The sequence below is a fragment of the Harmonia axyridis genome, chromosome 3, assembly GCF_914767665.1.
Source record: "Harmonia axyridis chromosome 3, icHarAxyr1.1, whole genome shotgun sequence".
Classification (NCBI taxonomy): Eukaryota; Metazoa; Arthropoda; class Insecta; order Coleoptera; family Coccinellidae; genus Harmonia; species Harmonia axyridis.
Window position 1 is genome coordinate 6,097,729 of NC_059503.1, and position 16,001 is coordinate 6,113,729.

The window sequence follows — 16,001 nt, forward strand, 5'->3', positions numbered from 1 at the left end:
ACACTCTGAATTAGTCATTCTTTTTTCAATGCTAATTTCTATTTCATAACAGCGCCTACTCATAGTTGTACATCTATTTCTCATAACAACAGAAACTCTGATAATTCGGTATTCACTAATATCATATCTTATTTCCTGAAAACAAAAGCCACAATATTATCTGAATGAAATAGAGTAGGAAGTGATATGAAACAGTGTTCATGCCCTTATTCTACAACATACATTTTATATTAATCAGTGTGGAGTTTACTTCCTACCTTATGTTACCCAGAAAAATGTAACTCTTTAAAAACAAATATTGGCCTTATTCTTTATAACTGAAACGTAAGGAGTTTTTGCACCTTTTGGGAATGCCAAATCATTTGTTTTTATATTTAGACACAAATACATTGTCTGTGACTTTATCATATACCAGCAATGGCATATCTGTTACACATCCTCCTGCAAATGCAAATGAAATTTAATACTCAATATTAGTCGGTATTATTCACTTAATTCTACATTTCACAGCACCCATATAAATTTTCCCAGGAATTTACTCATGGCAGGAAAAACAAATAAAGTCAATACAAGGAAAGTCACGTTAAATAATTAAGTTCTAATTTTATATAATTGAATCGATTTCATTATCTAGTTGGGAACTAATTAGCCTATATGAATATTTACACATCATAAAAAAATCGTTACATTCAAATATTACAAGCGATAGGGCCTCTAAGAATATTGTTTATTACTAGAAAAACATGAGTACATAATACAAATATTAAGTTCTGTAAATACTTTACATCGAAAAATATTTTGTTTTTATCAACTCAATTTAAGTTAGTTATTATCACAGATATTTCATGTCATATTACTATTTTCCTAAGTGAAACTGTAGATTTTGAAAATCTACAACTTCGTAACATCTAAGTATCTTCAATTTCGATATTCAATATGATATTTGTTGGATTTTACGTTTTGTCTATGATTCAATGCCATTGTTCAAAAGATCTTTTCAATTAGCAGACCAACCAGCTTCATTGATCTACTTATAAAAACAGGTTTCTCAATAGGAATGTTATAATTTATAATGGCAACACTGTGTATTATTTTTTGACATTTCTTATGTCATTCGTGCACAGTAGGTCCTGACATTTATTCATGGAAAGCTACACGCTTCAAGAACGTTTATAAAATTTTGGATTGTTTCATCAAATCAGTGCTCATTTGTGAAACTGAAAGAAGTTCTAAAAGAAGCCCTCAAAAATATAAAATAGCAATAGGAGTCGAGTGACACATTGAAAATTTAAGCATTCATATTCGTGAATATATTTAAAGATTCCTTTTAGGCGTTCAGTAGAACTTCCAGTCTGTAGTTACATTGATCCGTAGATCTACGATAATTTCTCATCTCTTGAACTACAGGTCAATTGAACTACCAGCAATTGATCTACAGATTCTGGTAACCATCTTCTATCACAGATTCAAGTATTTCTTGAAGAGTTGCCGTCGTCAACCTTCAAAAAATCCCCATTGTCTTTTTATCATATCACTTGCTTTTTCGCCAATCATAAAGACAACAGCGTTGGTGTGTCCCGCAACTACATTGGGCATTATAGATCCATCGACCACTCTTAAGCCACCAACACCATGTACTTTCAGTTCTGGATCTACAACAGCGTCACTGTCAGTAGCTGGACCCATCTTGCAAGTCCCAACTTGATGACCCAAAGAGGTACCATAGTTTCTAAGAACGCAAGCCCAGTACCCATCAGAACCAAAGGAGTTTTTTTCACAATTTGGCATTGGGATTTTGTGAAGTCTTGCGGAATATTTCTGGAAATGCTCAGACTTGGTCAGGTTGATGGCCTAGAAGAGAGATCAGGTGTTAGAAATTTAGTTGATGAAAATATATTAGTTTCGCAATAGATGGCTGTAGCGGTAAGTGGTAGTCGAAATAATCGAATAGATCGTAGATGTCATACAATGAGCTTAGGTATTTGAAAACATAACGTTATCGAAATATTTGTCATTTGTGTCTGCATAATGAAGTTATTCCTGATTGAACATACCAGCTTACGAGCCAAATTCTCATAATTTTCGGGAGGTTCTAATTTTCTGCTTTAATATGAAGAAATGTGTGACTGAGGATCATCGAATGCTCTCAAATACCTATGGTGATGCCGCTATTAGTGAAAGAACGTGCCGAGTGTGATTTCAACGCTTCAAGAACGGTGATTCGTGACGGCCTAAGACCATCATGGTGGTGGAAGAGAGAAGGTTGTCGAAGATGCAGAATTGGAGGCATTACTTGATCAAAACTCGTGTCAAACGCAACAAAAATTGTCAGGATAATTGGGAATCACGCAACAAGCCATTTCAAAACGCCTGAAAGTCATGGGAATGATTCAGAAACAAGAAAATTGGCTGCCATACGAGTTGAAGGCTAGCGATGTTGAACGGCGTTTGTTTGCTTGTAAACAGCTGCTTGCAAGGCAAAAATGGAAGGGATTTCTGCATCGCATTGTAACTGGAGACGTAAAATGAGTTAATTACGTTAATACCAAGCTCAGAAAATGATGGGGATATCCCGGCCATGCTTCCACGTCGACGGCCAAACTGAATATTCACGGTTCCAAAGTCATGCTGATTATTTGATGAGACCAGCTCGGCGTAGTGTATTATGAGTTGTTAAAACCGACTGAAACAATCACAGACGATCGTTATCGAACGCAATTAATGCGTATGAGCCGAGCATTGAAAGATAAACGGCTGCAATACAACGAGAAACACGATAAAGTGATTTCACAGCATGACAATGCTCGACCTTATGTTGCGAAAGTGGTCAAGACAAACGTTGAAATGGAAAGTGCTATCCCACCCGTCGTATTCTCAAGACGTTGCTTCCTCAGACTATCACTTGTTTCGATCAATATCACACGGCCTGGCTGACCAGCACTTCCGGTCTTATGAAGAAGTAAAAATTGGACCGATTCGTGGACTCCTTCAAAAGACTACAAATTTTTTCAACGCGGTATTCGTACGCTGTCCGAAAAATGGGAGAAAGTAGTGGCCAGCGATGGACAATACTTTGAATCCTAAATGTATAACCAGTTTTTCACAATAAAGCCTCGAATTTCGGAAAAAAAATGGTGGAACCAAAGTTGTACGCCTATGTAAATAAAATATTCTTCAGAAGTGTTGAATCCAGAAATAATAATACCATCAACATGGCTATTTATTCAGCAGTATTGAATTCTTTGGAAGCAAGACTTTCGTCATTAGTTAAATAAAGATAGTAGATGTAGTCATTTGATCAATTCCCTTTCCAGCATCTCTTTGAGGGAAGAGGGGTACACGTAGATTTGTTCGAAATGATTCTGTATAGTTTATCTGAATTCTTATATGCAGAGATAGGGAAAGATGTACTCTCAATTTTTTATAATTTGCCTCTTCAAAAAAGTAAAGCCTTATGGTGCCTGTAGACAAGATTACACACCAAAATGTTTCTTTTGGGCAGTGACTTGTTAGGAATTCTGAGAAGTCTAACTATTATTTTCACTTTATACCTTGCACCGTTTCCATTCACATTTTCTAATAGGTACTTCCATAAATTATACATGCAAATTGTTCTCAACCATCCCAACTAACATGTTAGTAATTTTAATGATTTTTGCGTCACACAACCGATTACAATTGGATTATTTGTTGGGACGTGTATATCTTGATAATAAGCATGATTAATTTCAAAACAACTTCGAATCTAATTGAGAAAAATGGACATTCTGGTTGTGCGTAATATTTCCAATTCTTTATCAGATAGGACTGATTTGAAGAAGTTATCTATGACTATGAGAAAGCCTCGAAAATTGGCTAATTCGAATTGTTTTTATCGCATCCACCAAAATAATTCATTGAACTTACTAGTCGCATCCACCAATATGATGTTATAATCAGAGGAATTGCATAAAGATTAGTTTTTGAATAATGTTAAAGGTTTGGTGTCAGGTCTTGTTTTTTGCAAATCCTGAAGACATTCCACCTTTGCGTAATTCGAGACTAATATAAATTATGTTCTCAATTATTCTGAAGTGATGGATACCACTGTCTATAATGACGAAATTATGCATATTCCATAAAATCAGAATGATATGTAAATTTCATTCTGGATGTTTATCTCATGTGTATTCTGTGATCCATGCAGAATATAATAATATCGAACATGGAATTTTTTTCTAATTGTGCAAGAAAAATCATTTCAAATGAAAATTCTCAGAATTTCACACAATTCTTTTCAAAACTGAAATTATCATTTTTATTCATTTGTTGTCGGTGTATTGAAGACATGAAATATAATTTATGGAGAGTACAGATGAAGTAGATTCCTAAAATTTCGTTCAAACATTAATTGATTATGTTTGTTCATTATTTTTAAAGGTTTCCAACAACCTATTGCTTTGGTGTCAATGTCCACTATTAACATATTTTAAACGAGTATTGTAGGTTTTCAATGCTAGGTAACTAAATGGGAGAATTATGCCAATGCAGTTAACCATTAGAAAAAATTAGAAGCGAGACTATTATGCAATATTTTTTGTCTAAATTTACGATTCAAATTCCATTTCCATTACAGAACATTTGCAGATTTATGATCTAACCAGGTTTACGATTTTCCTCTCTATATATAGATGGCCTTTTATTGGAATTTTTAATACTAGGGACCTTTTGGACATATAATTAAAGAAATAGCAATAAAATACTGTTAGCATTGTGCAAAATCTTTTCATTTCAGCTCGATCGCATAACAAAAAGAATTTTAATTAACTGTGTGTATTTTATTCTTTTTTGAGCGGTCGTTCCCCAAACAGGTAATGTATATAGTTCTATCATTTCTTCAAAAAGATCACAGCTCACTAACAGGATTTTTGAAACAATTTAGATTTACTTAGGATTTCGACAGAATTGTTTAATTTTAACACTCTGCCTTTTTTTTCTTTATAATATCCAAGGAATATCTCATCTCTAATTTGGAACATCCTGAATAATATGTTATTATCATGTTGTGGAATTTAAACTTAAGGTTATTCATTCCAAAATCCCAATCATTTTTTTTTAATTCATAATTCCTACTGATGTCAACTCAACATTTGTAAATACTTACAATTTTGATTCCTTCAACCATAGTCCAGAGATCTTCTTCTTCTTGAAAATAATTAGGGTAAATTACCGGCCAACTCATCGGGTTCTTCGATTTCAAAAACACCCTTCCCCTACTCTTAGGCCTCATCAACACTGTAGCTATTCCAAAAGCAGGCTTACCAACCACAGGCCTGTAAACCTTATGGAAAACGTCATTCGGAATTCCCAACAAACTTCTGAATGCTCCGAAAATATCTCCATTCAAAGCTCCACTTCCCAAAACAAGCTCAATATCAGGATCGTCCTCCACCCTCTTGTTCAGCTTGGTTTTCACGAAACCCAAGGCTTCTGCACCTCCTGGAATCGTATAAGGTCCTCTTCCATTCCAAAGATAATCGAAGATGTGCAAAGGATTCTGGACACCAAGATCTGATACAGTGATGCTCTGATTCACCAAAAAGGCCAGGGTTGACAAAGCAGCGTGGTCTTGCAGGTTGAAACCTACCTTCAAGTCTTGCACTACAGGAATACCAAGACTTTCAAGGTGTTGTCTAGGTCCTATACCAGACAGCATTAGCAGCTGTGGGCTGTTGAAGGTACCAGCTGATAAGATAACCTCTTTTTTAGCCATGACTCTATAACCGACGTTATTCTTCACAAATTCCACACCATAAGCTGTCTTAGTGTTAGGATTTATCAGTATTTTAGTCACTTGGGAGTTGATGGAGATGTGTAGGTTGGTCCTGTAGCTTATTGGTTTCAAGAAGGCCTTGGAAGCGCTACACCTAGTTCCATGTTTCATCGTAGCTTGAACCCTGGAGAATCCTAACCCACTGTGGCCATTTATATCTACGTTTTTATATCCCATTTCAATTCCTGACTTGATGAAAGGTTTAACCAAAGGCGACTCGTACCCTGGATGTTCTACGCTGAGGTAGCCATCATAACCGTGGTATTTCTCCTCCACTTCCATGCAGGAAGAGCAGTTTTCAGATTTGATGAAGTGGGGTAGGACATCTTTGAAACCCCAACCTTGGTTACCAAGTCTTTCCCAGCTATCGTAATCGTGCCTATTTCCTCTGGTGTAGATCAAGAAGTTGATGACTGATGTTCCACCAAGGGTTTTGCCTCTAGGTAGGTTGCATCTTTGTTGGACCGCTCCAAGGCAAGCTGATTTTATCTTGCGTCCTTTATATCCCCAGTTGTACCCTGTTAAAGACTGAAGGGATGCTGTTAAGGGTACATCAGTGATGAATGCTTCGTCCCCACCAGCTTCTAGGAGTAGGACGTTCCAAGATGGGTTCTCTGTTAGTCTGTTAGCCACAACACTACCACCTGAACCTGCACCTATCACTATAAAATCGTAACTGTCCGAAATGTCACTGAGATCCCGAATCCTTTGGAAACTGTTGAAGAACCTGCCGTAGTTTTGGCAATGGATTAAGGAGATGATGCTCGATATGATTAGGAAGAACTCCCTCATCATTATCATTTCGAATGAGTGCGAGAAATACCGCTTGTGAAGACCCTGCCCAAAACTAAAGCCGATGAATTGTCAACGGAGGATAATCTATGTTTTGTGGTGATGGTAAACTAGTTGACCATTTCAAGTTCGATTTTAATCTGGAAGTGGCACATTTTAGGAATGCTGGTAACTGGGGCAGCTTTTTTTCATCAAGGATTACAACCCGTCAGATGTTGTAACTAGTTTCTTCTTAAGGTATGAACCGAATTGTGTTAAACCACTATTATTTATAAGCGGTCTTTATTTGAATGTTACACCTGTCCTTGTTTGAAAAAATATCGATAACCATTTGAAATCTCCATGAATGACCAATTAGAATAGTATTACACAATGTGTTTATACGCTACGATTGTGCATTGCACAACGGTGATCATCACTTCATTTGCAATGTCAAGTTGAAACTTCAAGTGCAAATCTTAGAATTAGTGAGTGTTAAGGGGGAAATTTCCTTTTGTTGAAGGAAACTCTCAAATGACCACTTTACATGATTACCTGCTGAATTGGGGATGTACTTCATCTGATAATTATAGCTATTATTCTTTATATACATAAATGAAAAATTATTATTACCTACGTTAGAAGTAATTGCCTACAAATTGAAAACCACCTCGAATTTTACCTACAGTTTGATTTGTTTTTTCCCTTTCAACGTGAAAAAAAGAATATAATATAACAACAATTTTTCAATGAATATCTAGCGGCGGGATTCGAACCTGGGACAATCGTTCAGAAATTAGAATGAAAATTTGGAAAATTCATAACTTCGAAACTACAATTGCTAGGATGCGGTAGAAAATATTTTACGCAATATATATGGTTGGTTATATGTTGTCAAGACAGACAGAATTTATCATTTGCGACCGTTCTCGGCTCAATATTCGAAAATGTTCTGGGAATGGCGCCAAAAAAATCAATAAAAAAGATCTATTCCAATATATTTACAAATTTACCATTTTCTATTTCTCAAACAGTTGTTTTCAATAAACAAACAACGTTATGAAATTTGTTAAATATTCAAATCGTTAAAAAAGGTGAGGTTTACTATTATGAAACAATTAATCGATTTTGATTCAAATTATAATTATTCGAGATATTTTGAATAGAAGAAAGAGACTGCATTCTTTCGGTTGTAGGTATGTAGGTCATGTTTCTCATGAAATTTTTCATATTATAACTTGTAGGCTTATTTGAAATATTGGCCAACATTAATTTGGCGATTAATAATCTTTTCTTCCAAACATTGACCTTCATTTGTTATGGCTCCAGGGGAATTCAACAGAAATTCAATAAACGATGTAGATATATGTATACTTATTATATTATAGGATAAGTATAATAACCTTTTGTGAATTGTTGAGTATATACGTGTATATTATTGGTTGGTTTTCATGTTTCTAATTTGTTATAAACCTTGGGAATAATATTTATATCTAACTTCTCAAAGTATGATTCCCGAGATCGAGAATATAATAATCCATTTATTTTGAAGGCTAAAAATCAAGGAATCAATTTTTGAAAATTGTATATCTTGAAAACTTCGCCACATATAAACATGAAATTGAACAATATTGGTAAGATTACATTGAACACAAAATTTTTATAAAGTGGCCTTCATAGTTTTATAGGTTTCTGAAAATTTGGTTGAGATTTTGTGAAATAGAACCCAGATTTCAAACTCTAATCAATATAACAATATTAATTGTATAAAGTGGGAAAAAACAAACCAAAATTTATAAAATTTATAATTTCTTATAAAATTAGTAGTATAAATTTTTTCAGCATTAAAGTTTCTCACTACTCAATAATTATATATACCCAGAAGTTGTTTTGAAGAATTCCCATACCCATTATGTTTCAGAGGAATAATAAATATTAGAGAGAATAGTGCTTTTAACAAGAGACCATTTTGGAAAGACTTTACTCCATCAGTTATGAAAAAATAATAAAATGATAACAAATAATTTATTCAAATATAAAAGTTAAAATTCTTCAACATTTTATTTTAGTGACACATTCCAATTTACATATAAACAAATTTATAATACAAAATAATTAAGAACATAGATTCTTGTTATTTCCTAATGTAAAAGATATACTTGGAATAAATACAACTGTGAGGACCAGAAGATCCTTCTTTCCAAAACTCATCTGTGACATCAAGATCAAAGATTACAATCAGATTTCTGTAAAATAATCTATTGATCTTCATTTTTGTTCACAGCCTCTTTCTATCAATTCAATGTTGCAGTGTATGGTAAAAACTCATTTAGTCTGAGTCTGTGCTAGAACCATAATCCCCAACAAGAGAAGTTAATTTGGCTTTTTTGTTCTCAACTTCAGATATTTCACCATTATCAGTGACGGTCTCCTTACCATGTGAAATATCTTCACCATTTGTTGTTATATTCCCAGATGAATTTTGCTCATTCACTTTTGAATCATTTTTCCTTTTCACCAAGTTAGAAATATTTAATTTTCCATCTGTCAGTACTTTCAAAGCTTTTTTCTCTTTAGCGGGAGTGAAATTACTAGGCAAACAAGCACTAGAGATCAACTTTTGTCTTATTAACTCTGTTTTTTCATTTGCATTAATGCTATCATATTTTTTACTGAGCAATGAAGCTAGTTTTCTGTCTTCTGCTGTTTCAGCAACTAGTCTTATATCCAAGCTGGATTTTTCAAGAAGTGCCTTATCTTCAGCTGCTGAACTTTTCAACTCTTTGCTTTTTTCCTACAGAACGAAAATCAATTAAAAGAATGAATAAATTAGAGATTCACTTCAACTCACTCTAAAAACCTGTCTCAGTCTCTGGTTGGCACTATAAGAATCTGCCCACACAGATTCATTTCTATCCAAAAGTTGTAATAATCTTGGTTTAGCAGATTCTGCTGTGCTTACATCTTTTGAACCATGTTCTAATTTGAACATGGAATCATCAAATAGTCTTTTTTGTGTCTCTTTGGTTTCTGGTACGACTTGTTCATTTTGCAGGGGATCCCAACGATTTTCCTGTCTTCGAGCTCCAGAAAGTATCAAGTAATCAAGATTCTAGAACAGAAACATCAACTATATACTAAAAAGTAATGCGAAGCAATTGGAAAACTTACTCCAGGATCCGTTTTAATAATAAAATGGTTATCACACAGATGACATTTCATTTTGAATTGGTACACCGGAGTGGTGTAATACATTCCAACCTTTGTCTTTTCGGCATTGTACCGTACACCCATACCAATGTGGTTGTTACAACCCTCACACCATATATTATAGGGCATTTCAAATCTGATAATGATTATACCTTGACTTATTTTCCTAGCTCTTTCACGAAGGGCATGAGTTCCCAAAAATTTATTCAATCCCCCGACTTTAGGATTGTAATCAGGGGGATAATATTTATTCGTACCTTTCCTTTCACCCATTTTTGGTCAGAATTTTTGTCTAAATTACTTTATTCAGAAATTTGGCGAGGGTCTATTGTTGTATAAAATTTTTAAGTAAATCGTAGTTATTACTTCAAAATTAGTGAACAAATAATAATATAACCTAATTTTGAAAGTGTCATTTATTTGATCTGTTGTGCCATCTATACACGCATAGAAAAAGTTCGAGTCGTAGCTGTCTAAATTCAAGAGTTCTGTATTGATGATATTCAGGCCATCTACCCTTGAGGGTCGGAAGTGCCTTAATTTTCCTTTGTCAGCTAGAAGTATCCTACCAAAATAAAAAAGTTATCTTCACAATGCAATCTATACTTCCATGGCTAAAATATAGATGACCAGTAGATCATGAATAGAAATTCTCCCTAATAAATATAAATTACTGTTTATTTGTGAATAAGACATCAAAAATTGGATTTCTAATTTTTTTTGAAAAAAGATCACAGGAAATAAATCACAGGCATCACTTCATAAGGAATAAAAATTTACCGCAGTTATTTTTTATATTTATTTCTCTATATGAATTCATTACGTATTATTGCAATATTCAATAATTTTATAAATGTAAGATACAAAATTAGAATATCTACAGATAATAATGATTTTCCCCATCACATAACATATTTTGATTAAGAAAACTACATTTCCTACTAGTCAGAATTTGGTACTTCTGGAAGATTTTCTGTCCATAATTTATTTCAGAAGCCCTTTATTTTGAATAGAATTATATTCCTGCAGGTAATCTGTAATGTAATAGCCAGTTTTAGGTATTTTTATTGATACTGCTTTCATTGTTGTCAAACCAAATGCCACTTAACTGCCACTGACTGATGTCAATAATTCAGAGATGATAGTTTGTTGAGGAAGGCGAAGGAGTGATTCATTCTTGAACAAAGTAATAACACTATCCATCCGTCTCAACTCTTCGTGGTTTTATGTAGACTTCGTCTTTATCTTTCGAATAATTTATTCTCAGAGATGATTAATACATGTTAGTAGCCAAATGAAATCATTATTACCCAATTCATTCTATACATTTCACCATTTTATCGTTAAAACTCATTGGTTTATTCAAATATAATAACCCAACGTTACCTGTATGATTTTCAACTATTTTCAAGGGTCAAGTTTTCTTTGAGGTAGGAAGTTAATGTCCTTATTTCGTAATTATAAGTATAACCTTTATTCATACGTCATAAGTGTATTAATATCGAGCCATTATTATTGTTTGTAGAATATTGCCTTGAAATTCTGTACTGTTTGGGTTAATTTCATAATATGAAATAATTTTATATTTGTAGTTTTCTAATAGCTCTTCAACTGAAAATCCTTTAATTTTTAGGTAGAGGCTGTTGTGCCAACCTACAATGATAAAATCATTGTCTGCTGCTCGTAGATCTACCTACTCTTACTTACCAGATGACCGACCAATAACAGCTATTACAGTAAGCTCATAATTTCTAAATAGTCTAAACCATTTCTATTTCTCTCTTTCTAGATAGTCGAGAACATCTGTAAGTGTCCACCAGGTTTTTATCCTGTTAGTAGAACATTTGATCAAGATCAAGACGCAGATTTGAAGGAGAGTTCTATCTTCAAGAGCTCACAGTCAAGATATTTATGTTTGTCAAAAACTGAAGGTTCATATGCCAGAAAATATTTTGATTCTCAAGTATAATTTAATAATTTGTAGGATTACCAAATTTTGTTATTAACGATCTTCAAGTGTCAAATGAGAAAGATTTTCCCCCAATAGGTTACAGTTTATTGAATAGGACAACTGATACTGAACATAAAGCTTGGAGGAAAAAGCAGTTAACTTATCGTTTGGTGAATTTGAAGAATTGCAAAGTTGCTATTACTGATATAATAGTTTGTAGTCGTTTGAAGAAAGCTCCTGAAGGTTTTGATTTTGCAGGGTAGGTCACAAGTCTTATCGAAATATCAATTTTGGCTGTTTTAGTTTGATACTCAAATAATTTCTTTTTAATTTCAGTGAAATAAACGGTGTGACAATTTGCTACAAGATGGGTAATGTGCAGGATTCTGAAGCTCCTCAAGCTAGCCAACCTCAGACTGCTCCTATTAGACCTCCTCGCCCAGCACCTCCACCGCCAATAGCTAACCCCACTTATCCTAATCTTCAAGATGATGATCATGATTATGAAATTTTACTGCCATCATATCCTAGACCCAATCAACCTGCTCCAAATCCTTTGCCTACATCACAAAATAACACTAATACCTTGAACATTTCTAATTCATACAGCGCTATGGAAGGAGTGCCATTCATCATTAATCCAAACTTTTTAACTAGCGCTAATGCAACTAAGGTAGGTGATTTTTTTAGTTTTAATGTTACATTTAAATTTATTGATATTACAAGTGATTTTTTCAATCAAGTAAATTTGACTGTTTCAGGTTACTTTACCAACCATTAAAGCGAAGTCAATGCAACAAATTCTGAAAGAGTACAGTTATTCTTTTGCCGTGGAGAGACAGACTTAAATCTGGATCAATTAAAAACGAAATGCCTTGAAAAATGGACTGATAAGAGACCTAATTGAAGTTTAATGATCGTGTTATAATTGTTAGAGTATAGTTACGTTTAGGTTATGTTCCACTCAACTGAAGAGGAATATAGGACAAAACAGTGAGTTCGAAAAGTGAATTAATGTAAAGGAAGAGTAGGTTCAGATTTCAAATTATAAGTAATGGTTTTTTACTAATGAGAATCTCCAACATTTGTATTAGGAATTCCTTAGAAATCTGCGCCACTTTGTGTTCACAACGAGTTACTTATATTAGTTCATTTTCCCTCATCTGTTCTAATCAAAATTTTATCGAGGACTGTTTCATATTTATTGATATAATTTTTGTATCCCATAATTAGATGTGTAAGAGTTCTAGTTACCCATCCATATTTGAAAAAAATGATAATCGTAAACACATACAATTTCATCTTTTATATTTATATCGAACAATGTAATCTGATATTTATCCATAAAATTTCATGAAACTTGTGACCAAACTGTTGTTGCTCAATTTTTGAGGAATGTTCGACATGGAAAGAAAATATTCTAGTGAAAAAAATTTTATGGAGGGTGTAGAATCACTGCTGTTTAGTCTCTGGGTGGAGAGAATTTGTGATATGATGAAATTATATTTATGAAAAAAAAAAAAGGAATTTTCATCAATAGAGTATTTATTTTCCGATGTATTGGTTTGATACATAGATATTTTTTGGTTGTATAGATTCATTAATGATTTGTATTCTTTTTTATAATTTATTTTCAATTTCTCTATTGTCACGAGATATAATTTGTGAAATTTAGTGCCAATAATAACATTAAACTGAATCCATAGTTTTTTTTCATTTTCTCCTGCTGTTGAGTGAAACAATCCAAGTCAAAGTATTTATTCATCTCAAATTTTCTTTGCCAATCCGACAGATATTTCAAAAATTTTCTTTAGTCACTCAAGAGAATATTCCATACAATTTTTGGACCCAAGCCAGTTATCACTTTCTCAAGAACTGAACATATCATCATTTCCTTTATCACGAATATTCTTACGCTTCTCTGTCTGTTTCCACAAATATTCTAAACCTGCCTCGATTGAAGCCTCAATATTCTGATAATTATTTGATGTAGTATTAGAAAATTGCGGATTACTACCGAGAGCTTCATTTGTACTCTCATACTGCTGTCCTTGAGCTGCAGGTTTATTTGTTTCTTCCGTGTTGTATTTCCTCTTTTTAGCAATATTGTCAGGTAACTTGTATGGTGAAAATGTTTTGGTTTCTTCGTTGTAAGGATCTTGAAGCTCATCGTTGCTATTTTTATAAGGATTGAGATATCCTGTACTTCTGCTAGTTTTGGTGGATTTTATAGTTGTGAACTTGAGACTTGACTGTACTTCAGAAGCCTCAATTTCAGCTGGTGCTGCTCTGAAGTCTCTCCTGAATGTGGTTGGGGGTGCAAACTCATTATCTCTCTCCTTACGCTTCTTCTCTACCCATTCATTCTGACTGTACTCGTAAAATTCTTTAGTTGATTTTTTGCCAATGTCCCACGGTCTAACATGATTCCTTCTAGCTTCTTCTAATAACTTTTCTTTAAAAGCGTCTTCTTCATTGGTTCTTGGCTCTTCTATCGACTGAGGAACAGGTGGACCTATTTCAGCTTCTAAAATGAAAGAAAAAGCTGGTTTCAAACTCAAAAATTCAGCTTGAACTATGGAAATTGTGTTAGAAACACGCAAAGATAAAAATGATTGAATACAAACTACAAGAATATGTTACACAAAAAAATAACTTACAAAGTACTTAATTTTTTTATCTCATAACACGATTACCTTTCGTGAAGTTCTAATTCATGTATGTGTAATATATTTCTATATTTGAAAAAGCTGAATGGTCTGAAATGCATTTGGCCAAAATTTTGAAATCATAGAACATTTTTTCCTTCGGAAAAGTGATCTTAACTTCTTCTATCGTCTTTAAACTCGGAACAAATAAGGTTTGACAATTTATCTTACCATCTTCTTCATCGTCCTCAAGTGGTAATCCCAACCTTGCACGTTTTCTCATTTTAGCAGCTTTTATTCGTGCGGCCAATTGTTTTTCTCTTGTAGCCTTCAGTTCTTGTGATTTTTGTTGCTTTTGTCGTGTTTCTTCCCTAAGTTTTTCTAAAGATTCCTGCTGTTTTCTCCTCTCTTCTTCATCCTTAGAAAAACTGTAATAACCAACACCATGGCTTCTAGCCTCTGAAAAAAGATAATAAAATTTCACATATCTACATGGTTATAGAATAAGAAACCATACCATTGAATAATACGTCTTGATAATGTACGTTATGTTTATCTCTTAATTCCATTTCCTCTTTTTCCCATTGTTCTCTCAGCATTTCTCTTCTCATATCATCAGAAAGTAATTGTGGATCCTCTGGGATATCATCACTTATATCTTCTCCTTTTTCATTATTTTTACTTTTTTCATTTTCTGCATCTGGTGATTCTTCTCGTTTATATTCTTTATCTTTTGATTTGAAATAATTCAAATCTTTTTTCAGGCATGTCCTAGTTCTTCCAAGAGAATCGATGTATTCAACCCTTAAATAATTATGTCTTAATAAAAAAAAACAGCACTGATATTAGCTACTCACCATTCATCATCAGAATTTTGTGGATCATCATATTTCTCAGGCAAATCATCCTCACTATCATCCTGTATAAGATCTTCTTTTTCATTTTTATCTTTGAAACGAACAAGAAATCTATTTTGGAAACTAGCAGGATCATCATCAACTACATTCGATTTTGATAATTTATCATAAAGCTTAGCTTTTTGTTCTAATGCTTTTCTAAAAAATAATAAATTAATTATACTCAAGTGAAAAGTTATTTTGATTTTTCATCATGTACCTAGATTTTTCTAACAATTCCAAATCCTCCGCAGAATCTCTTTCATTTCTTTCATCTACACCCTTATTTTTTGTTAAAGGTGCTTTTGTTTTTTCTTTCTTATATACCTTGTTTTTTAATTCTTCTTGCTTTCTAAGGATTTCCGCTTTCAAACTCAAGAGCTGTAAACAAAATCTAGTTAATAATTAATCTTGCAACTTACAGCATTTTACACTCACAGATGATTTACTTATTTCATAAGTACTCATATTTGCTTGATTTGTTAATCCTTTTTTATTTGATTAATATCAGTTTTATATTATTACTTTTGTATTTATATTATGACATTACCCTTCAAGTGGAATACAGGTTAATTCTAATATTTTCAAATGAAATATTTAATTTTTTTAATCCGTTACCGAAAACACCATTCTTTTTTTTATTTTGTTCAAAAATTACCCTATTTGATATCAATAAAGTGCAAAATATGAAAATTTCCTTAATTATAATCGTC

At 33.1% G+C, this 16,001-nt stretch overlaps 4 protein-coding genes across 7 annotated transcripts; 1 reads left to right on the forward strand and 3 right to left on the reverse strand.

Moving 5' to 3' along the window:
- Nucleotides 1-256: 256 nt before the first annotated feature.
- Nucleotides 257-8,496, reverse strand: LOC123675946 (glucose dehydrogenase [FAD, quinone]-like). The gene is made up of 2 exons (XM_045611526.1): nt 5,144-8,496; nt 257-1,851 (listed from the first exon to the last, which is right to left on the reverse strand). The coding sequence occupies exons 1-2, from the start codon at nt 6,611-6,613 to the stop codon at nt 1,495-1,497; spliced, it is 1,827 nt and encodes a 608-aa protein (XP_045467482.1). The 5' UTR covers nt 6,614-8,496; the 3' UTR covers nt 257-1,494.
- A 123-nt stretch (nt 8,497-8,619) lies between these two features.
- Nucleotides 8,620-10,194, reverse strand: LOC123675947 (coiled-coil domain-containing protein 130 homolog). Its single transcript, XM_045611527.1, has 3 exons — nt 9,755-10,194; nt 9,435-9,695; nt 8,620-9,377 (listed from the first exon to the last, which is right to left on the reverse strand). The coding sequence occupies exons 1-3, from the start codon at nt 10,064-10,066 to the stop codon at nt 8,913-8,915; spliced, it is 1,038 nt and encodes a 345-aa protein (XP_045467483.1). The 5' UTR covers nt 10,067-10,194; the 3' UTR covers nt 8,620-8,912.
- Nucleotides 10,195-10,715: 521 nt separating this feature from the next.
- On the forward strand, nt 10,716-13,443 carry LOC123675952 (multivesicular body subunit 12B). Of its 4 annotated transcripts, none has more exons than XM_045611543.1 (6): nt 10,716-10,822; nt 11,427-11,529; nt 11,583-11,724; nt 11,778-12,003; nt 12,081-12,417; nt 12,506-13,443. In XM_045611543.1, exons 2-6 carry the CDS (start codon nt 11,452-11,454, stop codon nt 12,590-12,592), a joined length of 870 nt encoding a protein of 289 aa, XP_045467499.1. In that variant the 5' UTR covers nt 10,716-10,822; nt 11,427-11,451; the 3' UTR covers nt 12,593-13,443. The 4 variants fall into 4 exon arrangements, with proteins under 4 accessions (XP_045467499.1, XP_045467498.1, XP_045467495.1 ...); XM_045611542.1 differs by lacking the exon at nt 10,716-10,822 and adding an exon at nt 10,845-10,979; XM_045611539.1 differs by lacking the exon at nt 10,716-10,822 and adding an exon at nt 10,909-11,075.
- Nucleotides 13,048-15,988, reverse strand: LOC123675951 (coiled-coil domain-containing protein 174). Its single transcript, XM_045611538.1, has 6 exons — nt 15,727-15,988; nt 15,509-15,669; nt 15,250-15,447; nt 14,910-15,196; nt 14,624-14,851; nt 13,048-14,271 (listed from the first exon to the last, which is right to left on the reverse strand). Exons 1-6 carry the CDS (start codon nt 15,754-15,756, stop codon nt 13,613-13,615), a joined length of 1,563 nt encoding a protein of 520 aa, XP_045467494.1. The 5' UTR covers nt 15,757-15,988; the 3' UTR covers nt 13,048-13,612.
- Nucleotides 15,989-16,001: the final 13 nt, after the last annotated feature.

Excerpts from the sequence above, each read along its gene's own strand:
- LOC123675946 (XM_045611526.1), bottom strand. The coding sequence starts at position 6,613 with ATGATAATGATGAGGGAGTTCTTCCTAATCATATCGAGCATCATCTCC. Across the intron at positions 1,852-5,143 it reads TGGTTGAAGGAATCAAAATT|GCCATCAACCTGACCAAGTC; the intron begins GTAAGTATTTAC and ends TCTCTCTTCTAG.
- LOC123675947 (XM_045611527.1), bottom strand. The coding sequence starts at position 10,066 with ATGGGTGAAAGGAAAGGTACGAATAAATATTATCCCCCTGATTACAAT. Across the intron at positions 9,696-9,754 it reads TTATTAAAACGGATCCTGGA|AATCTTGATTACTTGATACT; the intron begins GTAAGTTTTCCA and ends TTTCTGTTCTAG. Across the intron at positions 9,378-9,434 it reads GACTGAGACAGGTTTTTAGA|GAAAAAAGCAAAGAGTTGAA; the intron begins GTGAGTTGAAGT and ends TTCGTTCTGTAG.
- LOC123675952 (XM_045611543.1), top strand. The coding sequence starts at position 11,452 with ATGATAAAATCATTGTCTGCTGCTCGTAGATCTACCTACTCTTACTTA. Across the intron at positions 11,530-11,582 it reads GACCAATAACAGCTATTACA|ATAGTCGAGAACATCTGTAA; the intron begins GTAAGCTCATAA and ends CTCTCTTTCTAG. Across the intron at positions 11,725-11,777 it reads ATGTTTGTCAAAAACTGAAG|GATTACCAAATTTTGTTATT; the intron begins GTTCATATGCCA and ends AATAATTTGTAG.
- LOC123675951 (XM_045611538.1), bottom strand. The coding sequence starts at position 15,756 with ATGAGTACTTATGAAATAAGTAAATCATCT. Across the intron at positions 15,670-15,726 it reads ATGAAATAAGTAAATCATCT|CTCTTGAGTTTGAAAGCGGA; the intron begins GTGAGTGTAAAA and ends TTTTGTTTACAG. Across the intron at positions 15,448-15,508 it reads GAATTGTTAGAAAAATCTAG|AAAAGCATTAGAACAAAAAG; the intron begins GTACATGATGAA and ends ATTATTTTTTAG.